Genomic DNA, 10210 nt, shown 5'->3' with positions numbered 1-10210 from the left:
TTTGAAAAATTCCACTGCAATCAGTGGAAATAAAGGAAATAATGCCCTCTTTGTTTCCTTGCCTGGAGTCCATTATCTGTGCGATCTGCGAGGCGGTGAAACACAAAAGCAAAACCAAACATTTGAACATTACATATACCCACAAAGACATTTAAAACGACTCGGCCGTCTGAGAGTCGTTAGGAAAATTTACGAAACGCAACAGTATTCATAAAGATTATTTTGGAATTGTTAGGTCAATTTCCAAAAGTCGGAATATAGTAGCGCGTATGCCAATTTATAAATAATGTCACGCATTTTATCGCTTCCGTCGCACTTTGTGGTGTTAGGAAAACCTAAAACAATGTCTTCCAGAGCAAAATCGTTCATTTAAAAACCCATGCAAGTTTAACATGCTGTCTAACGTCCAAGCACTAGATGCAGTCTTCAAGAAACCAAGAATGTTTTCAACTTTAAATATTTACTCAATTTTAACTTCTCCGGTTATGAGACGAGCTTTAATTTTGCAGGCATCTGAGGCATGCTATTTGATTGAAGTCCACATAAATTAGTAACTGGCTTGAAATGTCAAGACACTACAGTATTCTTTGGAGAAGATACTACATTTCACATGGCATTGACCAATCTAAAGAAAGAACAGTCTCCCGGTACAAACACAAAGATCTGCTCAAATTTTTGGGGCTGCGAGAAAACAAAATCTGAATATTAAATGGCACCAACGCGACATTATTTATTGCAAGTGAACGCTACTAAAACTCGTCTCCCGACTAATACCCCCAATAATCATTTTTAATTTCTTCATCAAACTTTGCTTTGAGCTCTGGATACTGCGCAAAATACTCATCCGCAGTCATGGTGGTGATTTTCTTCTGTAGTTAGAACGGGATTCAAAATGATTAATAGCTGAGGTGAAGTAATTAGAACAGCTAAAAATAAACCAAATAACATAAAAGAAAAACTAGGAATTTAAACTAGCCTTGTGCAAGTCTAAAAATTCAATTTCAATGAGATTACAGCTGAGAATGCTGACCTTCAATTCCTGAATCTTAGCAATTTCCTTCTCCAGCCTTTCCGACTCTTGCAAAGATTTTTGTTCTGCCTCCTTAGCCTCCTTGAGCTACATGAAAATCAAACATTACAGCAGATCGATATAACCAATCTCTCCCAGAGTGGGACTAAGAAAAGTGATGATAGGACCAGAATTAAAGAGGCAGTTACTGAAATGAGAACCAAGGAAACGCCAACTAATGTTTCTGAAAATAACACAGAAACAAACTATGCCTATAAATCTCCACCCTTCACAGCGAAGGGTGCAAAAAGCTGCAAAACTCGACAGTGGTTGAAATCGATAATATGGATAATCTATCTGTTTTAATTATGCATTCATGAAAATCTCACACAAAGGCACACTGAAAATGCGTTCATTAAAATTATTACAAATCATAAATCACATCACAGCATATGTTTAGACAATTGAATTGATTAATCAATATTTACAATTGCTTTGACAGTCTTTGCACAGTCCATGAGCTCGATGCTCAATGACTCAGGCAGACTCGAAACTCTATATATGTTTTTTGTTCTCCGCGGTTTCACTCCACTTTCTGTTGCTGATCTATGGATATAAAATTGCTTTCTTTGTCCCTGCCGGTGATAAATATGTTTTTGTTTATATTTTGATCATGGAGGCTTTCTGCACCCTAGTCTGTTTGTTTCTGGCAACATAATGTTGGTTTCTGGCAACATGTTGCCTTCATATAGTGGACTGTTTTCATGAAAGTATTGTGACATGTTGTACTGGTTTATATTATTTGGTTTATATATTAATAATAACCAGCGTTTTTTTCCTTCTGAAAAAATTGAATTGATTAAATCATGAAATAGAAAAACTTGAATTCGTAAATCAAGAGGATTTTCTCAGGACGAAAATAAAATCAAATCAAATAATCCGTTGATATATTATTAGGACATAATTGATGATGATAATTATATTCGTGATAAGAAAAATAAAGAACAAGAAAATAAGCAACTCTTGGTCAAGCCTAAATAGCATGTAGCCATGGCCGTTCATTGCCAGGCATACAATGATTACTCGTCATCATAGGTAACACTGCCACCCACGTTATCATTGTGGGACACACCAGGGTCATTAAAGATGCTTAGAGGAAAACCCCAACAATGACTCACAAAACCCTTAATTTCCTAGTGGAGAGTTTTCTCCTTCCAGCATAGGGGATGAGGCTGTAGGTGGAACAGTTCCTCTTAGCAAATAACACTGCAGGCTGAGACAGTAAGTTGTCCTATATCTGAATTTCAACTTCGACCATCCAATCAAGTTATCATTGGATTTGGTCAACCAAACCTCCCATAGGTTCAACATACAGAAGAAGCCACCAAGTTTTGCAGATGATTATAATTTTAACAAAACACCCGATCCTCATCAACAACAAGCATCTTTGCAACAGTAGCACAGAAGCCCTCTTTTACCTTTCAACGATAGTAGGAAGACATTCTCCCAGCCCACACTCTACATACAATCAATGATTAACAGCATATTCATTTTGTCCCACCTGCACCAAATAGTGGATTATATCTGTTATATCTAGAACTCTAACGTGGGATCCCTCCTTCGAATGAAAAATCTCACATCTACTATTGAGGCAGTCAACACAAAATACTACTAGAGAGGCCTGGAAAAGCCACTCTCCCAAGTCTCCCTATATAACATTTATGATTGCAGGTATGGCTCGCCATTTGTAACAGCATGTTCATTCAATCCCACCTGCACTGAATAATGGATTAGATCTGCCTTTATCTAGAACTCTAATGTGGGATCCAGGTTCACTTGTAACAGCATGTTTATTCTATCCCACCTGCACTGAATAATGGATTAGATCTGCCTTATCTAGAACTCTGATGTGGGATCTGGGTTGTCATTTGTAATAACATGTTCATTGTCATTTGTAAGTGTTGCCTTGGTGCAATGATTGTGAAGCTGCTTGTGACCAAGATTCACACCCTTTTGCCAAAGATATTTTAAGATAATCAAGAGAAGAAAGCAATGAAGAATTGAGCAATTTTAAGATAATCAAGAGAAGAAAGCAATGAAGAATCGAGCAGGGTTGACACTATGAAATTTGTAGGTGAAGGAATGGATGTCATCAATAATGTCATGGCGAAGGCATATAATGTATCCGAGGGCCAAAAGCAAATTAAAGGAAAAAGCATTGATTCAGGTGTCGTTGCTCTAATGTTTGCTGAGAATTCTTCTCAAGAAGAAATAAGAAGGATGCGCACGTAAGAAATTGATCACCTGATAGAGAAGAAATAAAGCAAGTCAGCGACAGCATGAAGTGGGAAGGCAGATTCTCATTCTACAAAGGGATCCTATAATGAGTGTTCATAAGCAAGACTTTGACAGAGTACATATAGAGAACAACATTGGTTTAACGAAATACTTGAAGGCAGATGTATTCATTCCTTTTCTCAAACTGCTAAAGATCCCAGCACAGAAAGAAAAGCTTATGAAATACTTAGGCTTTGACTGAGTTATTGAAGTTGCTGAGGGTGATCCTGTAATATTGCAGACAATGAACCAAGGAAGAATAGTAGTCACAGCCCTTTCTTTCCTTTCCTGCATGACATGTTGCACAATTGCATGATAGATCTAGGGACATCAATTAATGTCATAACACTCAAGGTGATGAACCAATTGGGCCTCAAGACTACGGGGCCATAATAATGATGTTGACGACAATGATAATAACAAGAAATGGAAGAGAGAAATTTAACACATACAACTCATCAAAATTTCCACAGTAGAACACCAATGCTTAATCCCCTTATCGTTCCAACCTACTGACTGAATAGTTTCAACATTTTAGAGGATTCCAGAAATTAGTAGTCACAGCCCTTTCTTTCCTTTCCTGCATGACATATTGCACAATTGCATGATAGATCTAGGGACATCAACTAATGTCATAACACTCAAGGTGATGAACCAATTGGGCCTCAAGACTACGGGGCCATAATAATGATGTTGACGATGGTGATAATAACAAGAAAAAGAAGAGATAGAAATTTAACACATACAACTCATCAAAAATTCCACAGTAGAACACCAATGCTTAATCCCTTTATCGTTCCAACCTACTGACTGAATAGTTTTAACATTTTAGAGGATTCCAGAAATTATTGCCGAAACATCTACAGACATATCTATGTAACAAAAGAGAACACATAATAATAATAAAAGAAGTACGACACACGTACAATGCATACAACATGCCACAAAACAGCACCAATGCTTAATCCCGGTTATTCCAGTCTACTGACTAAATATTTTTAATATTTTAGAACATTTGTATAGGTGGTTCTATTAAGATAAAGCTTCAGAACTTTCTATAGCTTCATGTGCAGCCTTCCTAGGCATAACTCTAACCTTTCTAGCCTTTCATGTGCAGTTTAACACATAAAATTTAATATATATATATATATATATATATATAATTGAAAAAATGAATGGGAGACGAAGCTGCCAGGATGGCAATCTCAGAGCAAACCACCCGATCGATGATTCCAAGCGTTCTGTACGCCCCTGCTTCTTCTTGCCATCTCAGAGGAGGCACGTCTGTATCAGAGACATTTATAAACAGAAACAGGAATCCTCTGCCAAATATCAACAGCGCCAGGGCTTACGCAGAAAAGGTTAATGATAACGCAAAGGATCCCAAGATTTTTGACGTGCTGGCGCCCAGTGAGCAGGGGAAAAATGCCATGTATCCCCCAGCCTTTGATGCGGCTCGCACCACAGGAGGCATTCTCAGATGCGATCTAACCGAAAATGGCGTAACCCCCCTAGACCTCGTCAAATGCAACATGCAGGCTGGAAATTGGTCAAATGAGCCAGTAGCAGGAAGGCCGAGCTGGACAGATCGAAGGGGAATATGGTCTGTGCAGAATGGGATGGCCCGGTACCTTGCAGAACAGACGAGGGTTTTCGTCATTGAATGGAAGTCGGGCCTAGAGACCCTAACCATACCGGCCATGAGCCCGAAGATCTGGATCCCACTGCTGGATACAAATGCCCATGACAGAGCGGGTGGATCAGTGACTTCCAGATCTGGCTTGGATCTACCCGATCTGGACAACAATCGAAGGAAACGCCAAAATCCAAGAGATCAGGAACCTCTCTTGGATACGGAGTCGGATGGCTCAGATCTGACAAGAACCGAGCCACCCCAGATTGCCAGATCCGGGTTTCAAATCTTTGTGAAGACGCCAAAAGGAACTACAATCGTGATCTGGACTTATGACAGTGACAGGGTTTCAGATCTAAAGAAAAATATTGCCGATCAGACTGGCTACCCGGCTGAGGAACAACACCTGTTAAATGAGGGCAGATCGCTGCAGGAATACAGAACCATGCAAGGATATAACATCAAGCCAGGTTCCACAATCATTCTCAATATGAGATTACGAGGAGGAGCCGGAAATGCTGGAACTAGCTCGCAAAGCAATGGGTCCTTTAAGGAAGCAGTGAAGGGCAAAGGAAAAAATTCCACAGCGGCTACGGAACCTCCAGGGCAGTACATTGTAGATCAAATGCCGGAGAGCCCAGCTATTTCCATCGAAATACCAGAGGTAAAAAATATATATTCAGATCTACAAAAAAATGCAGTCATTTGTAGATTTAATGGTTTTTGGCCTAGAACTGATGCATTGTATCAATGGATTCATTCTGCTTGGACAAAAAAATGCCAAATTTACCTATACCCCAAAGGGTTTTTTATAGTATGTTTTGAAACAGAGGAAGAAAGGGAAACAGTACTCAACCAAGGGCCATGGTTCTGGGGCAGTGCTGGACTTTTTATTACCCCTTGGTTTCCTGATTTTGATGCTAACACCATGGTGGTATCAAGGATGCCTGTATGGGTGAGGTTGCATAATCTTCCTCTACATTTTTGGCATTCAAAGGTTCTAATAACAATTGGAAATACACTGGGGAGAATGATAAAGATAGACGCAGAGAGACACATAAAAGGAATATTTACTTTTGCCAGAATATGTGTCAAGGTAGATCTTAGCCGAGGACTACCTGAGAGTATCATTCTGAATTTCAATAATACACAGTGGGAACAACCGTTGGACTATGAGAATACAACTTTCAGGTGCCGGGGATGTCAACAAACAGGTCATTTGTACAATGCATGTCCAAGCCTCAACAAGAGCAAGCAACAACAAAGGAAGCTGAAAGGATGGCAGAATATAGACACAGCATATAAGAAGGCAACTGCAGAAAAGAAAAAAGAACAAAATACAGCAAAGGATAAAAATCAGGACAATAAGGACAAGGAGATCAATGAGGAAAAGGAACAAGAGCTCCAGATGGAAACAAGTGGTATCAAACGAAGCCACACTCCTGAAGGATCGGATTCAGATAAGGAGCAACCAATGAGCACGATGGAAAACCAGCTAGCCGTTATTGACTCCCCTCCCAACATGGATGGTTGGCGAAAAGTGGAGAAGAAGAAGGGCAGGAAGACTTAGACCAGTTGGTCCCCCTTTTTTGCTGCACTCCAAAAAGCTGGAGCAGCTCATTCTTTTTCTGCTTTTTAGGCAGTGCTGTACATTGCAGGTTGTATGATTAATTTCCACACAGCCAAATTGAATGCTTAAAGCATATGCTTGTAACTTTTTATGTTTTAATAAAAAGTTTGCTTTTTTTCTTTGGAAAAAAAATTGAAAAAATGAATGATGATTGTTTACAATGAAGGCCCTGACTTAAATATAGCCTCAGGTGCCTCTTTACAAGGGGTCATGATTTTTTATCATGCCCACTCTACATAATTGATATGTAATTATAGTTATTCTATTTTTTATAAATAACATGGTCTTTCCCTCAAAGAAATGCTTTGTCCTTAAAGCATACGTAATAAGGGATGTTGTTAACGAAAATCTTGTGTTTCTCAAGAAGCATCTTCTTCCAATAGGCCCTTCCACTTGATGAGGTATTATTCAATTACTCAGGAATGTAATCGCTTTTCTTTGTTGGCAATGATAGCTTCTGGTTCTAATACAACTTCTCCCTCGCCATTCAGTGCAGGAAGTGTTGTTTGTGTTGTTTGATGTTTCCCAAACACCCCTTTTAGACTAAAAACATGGAAAACGTTTTGGATGCAGCTTTTTTCAGGTAATTTTAAAATGTAAGCTACTTGATTGATTTGTTTGACAACTTGATATGGCCCGTAGAACTTAAGGGCTAGCTTGTTTTTTCCCTGTTGTTTTAATGATAACCATTTCTATGATTGAAGCTTCACATATACCCAATCTCCTTCGTTCAATTCTCATTCTGACCTACGTTGGTCAACTTGCTACTTCATAGGGTTTCTTGTGATATTTAGGTTTTCCTTTAGTGTTTGAACAACTTTTTAGTTCTCTTCCAATTAATCATTTATTGCTGGAAATTTTACATCATTTATGGCTAGCTCCTTCCATTACGGGGGTTCACAACGGTAGAGAGCTTAAAATGGCATCATATTTGTTGAAGTGTGATAAGTGGAATTGTACTACCATTCTGCTAGATATAACCATTCGAAACATTTGTTTTGCTTGCCTGTTACAAAACAACGAAGATATGCTTCCGAATATTTATTGACAATTTCAGTTTGGCCATTCTATTTGGGGGTGGTAGGCTAAGCTCATGTTGAGGGATGTCCCAATTTATTTGAAAAACACCTTCCAAAAGTTTCCCTTAAATTTGGCATCTCTGTCACTAACAATGATCTTGGGAAACCCATGCAAATTGTAAATATTCTTGCAGAATATTTCCACAATTTGTTTCGCTAAGTCCGATCTCTTTACACCCATGAAGTGTGTGCAATTAGTGAGTCTAGCTACCACCACAAAGACTTTGTCCTTCCAGTTCGGCATGGGTAGCCCATCAATGAAGTCCATCGATATTTCTTCCCACTTCTGGTTTTGGAATATGCAAGGGGTGGAGGAATCTTGGTGTCGTAATATTTTCATTTTTGTTTCTCTGGCATTGATTGCATTCTGCCACATATTTTTGAATGTCCCTATACATTCCTTTCAAGAAAAATGATCGACGTGCCTTATAGTTGGTTTTGAAAAATCCTACATGTCCAGTGGTTGTAGAGTCGTGACACTCCTTAAGAACTTTGGATTTGAATTTGGAAGTTGGACTTAGATAGATTTGTCCTTTATACCAAAGGATTCTTCCATTCGGATTTTTGAGTTATAAACAAGATTCTTGATTAGGTTACATGTCTTTGGATTCTTCGCATACTCACTTCGAACTTCGTCTAACCATTCTGGAACTACAGTTGAGATTGCAAATAATAATGGATCTCCGTCTTTTCAAGAGAGAGCATCGACTACAACATTGTATTTACCCTTCTCATGTAGAATTTCTAAATCAAGGCAATTATTTTCTCCAACCATTTGTGTTGTTCTCTTGAAAGTGTTTTCTATTGTAGAAGGTATTGCAAGCTATTGTGATCTATGCGTATAAAGAATTTGCTTCCTAGAAGATATTGTCGCCATTTGGTTAGGGCATGTATAAGAGCATCTCTTTATCATATGTTGATTTCAAGCACTCCCTTTTATTTAGCTTCCTGCTCTCACAAGCTATAGGATGGCCATCTTGCATTAATATGGCTCCTATTCCGAACCAAGAAGCATCACATTCAATTACAAAAGGTTTTGAAAAATCAAGAGTTGATTATACTGATGTTGACAAAATTTCCTTTAATACTTCAAAACATTTTTATGCTTCATCATCCCACAGTAACTAATTTTTATTTAAAATATTTGTCAAAGGAGCAGTTATGTGGGCATTATTTCAAATAAATCTTCAGTAGTATCCGGTCTATTGAATTTTGCAGCTATGGTCAGTCTTCATAATTAATATTTTAGCCCTTGAAATATGTAATGATAAATATAAGACAAGTTCTTCATGTCGATTTCAAAAGAGAAAAAAAAAATTAATTTGGAATTTTTGGCTCCAAAATGATCACGTTCTCTCCATCAAGTCAAGTTGGCCCCAGTTGAAGTGGCACGCATTCAACCTCTCAGAGGGCTAAATAAGGTACTTGACCTCCTCCTCTTGACACACAATTCGAATCACTCATTATCTATTACTTTGTTTATCTATGCAAAGGAGAGAGAGAACAAGAAGTGCGCATGAGTCACAAGAACTATGCATCAATAATAGGAATTATGCACGAGTCACAGGAAGTGTGCATGAGTAATAGGGAGTGGCATGAGTAACAAGTAGTTCACATGACTTGCTAGAAGTTTGACCAGGTTTGACCAAGATTATATTGTTGGTCAATTCGACTTTGTAATTGACTAGAAGAATTAGATGGATCTTTTGTCGAATTGAAGAATTTCTCTAAGGAAAAGGTTGTTGGGCTTTTCCCCAAAGTGGTTTTTCCTAGGGTAAGTAAATCTCGTGTTATCTTTGTGCATTGTGATTGCTACTGTCCTACTGCTTTTATGGTTGAATTTCTGAAATGTAATTTCTTAATGATAAATTGAAAGTGCTAAAAGAATATCTACATCATTGGAAGTCAGAAATTAGTGCTTGTGTCTATTGCACTTGAAAAATCAACATGGTATCAGAGCTTTGGTGAAGAAAAGGGTATTGAGATCACTCTTGAAGAGACCTACATCTGCACTCTGATTATTTATCTATGACCATAGGTTCCTTTATGAAATCCAAGAACAAGTTGGAAGGAGCTATAAATTTCAGGGCCTGGAAGACAAGGATTGACCTCATTCTTGCAAAGAATGATGTTTTGGATTTTCTGAAGGGCAAAGTTAGTGTACCACGAGATGATGAAGGGAAAGTAAAATACAAGAAGGATGACATCAAAGCCATGAGTATTATTGTGGATTCGATCAGTGATCATTTGATTCCACATGTCTCAAAACTTGACACTTCAAAGAAGATGCGTGATACTTAATGGCTTGCCTAACCCATAAAACTCATTTGCATCGAGTATTTGTGGCAGAGAAAAGATTCCATGTTTTACGGAACTATGTATTTCATGTACCCAAGAAGAATCTAGGCTTATATCAAAAGGAAGGATTCAGAGAACTGAAGAAGGTGACTCAAGCATTTGCAACACATTCCAAGAAGGTTGGAGGAAGAAAGAAGTTTGGCTTCCAAAGAAGAAAAGAAGGT

General features: G+C 38.2%; 1 protein-coding gene across 1 annotated transcript in view; it reads right to left on the bottom strand.

The window, feature by feature from the left end:
* Positions 1–441: 441 nt before the first annotated feature.
* Positions 442–10210, bottom strand: part of LOC149153020 (ATP synthase subunit d, mitochondrial-like) — an 86722-nt gene continuing 76953 nt past the window's right edge. The window contains exons 4-5 of the mRNA XM_089437912.1: positions 1031–1117; positions 442–869 (exon numbers count right to left, since the gene is read on the bottom strand). Coding sequence (XP_089294038.1) covers positions 768–869; positions 1031–1117 — 189 coding nt within the window. The 3' untranslated portion in view covers positions 442–767. The remainder of the gene's footprint in view (positions 870–1030; positions 1118–10210) is intronic.

This window comes from Pinus tabuliformis, chromosome 9 (genome assembly GCF_031772625.1).
Source record: "Pinus tabuliformis cultivar Carrire ecotype Pingquan chromosome 9, CPIR1, whole genome shotgun sequence".
NCBI lineage: Eukaryota > Viridiplantae > Streptophyta > Pinopsida > Pinales > Pinaceae > Pinus > Pinus tabuliformis.
This window is presented reverse-complemented; position numbering and strand designations above follow the sequence as displayed.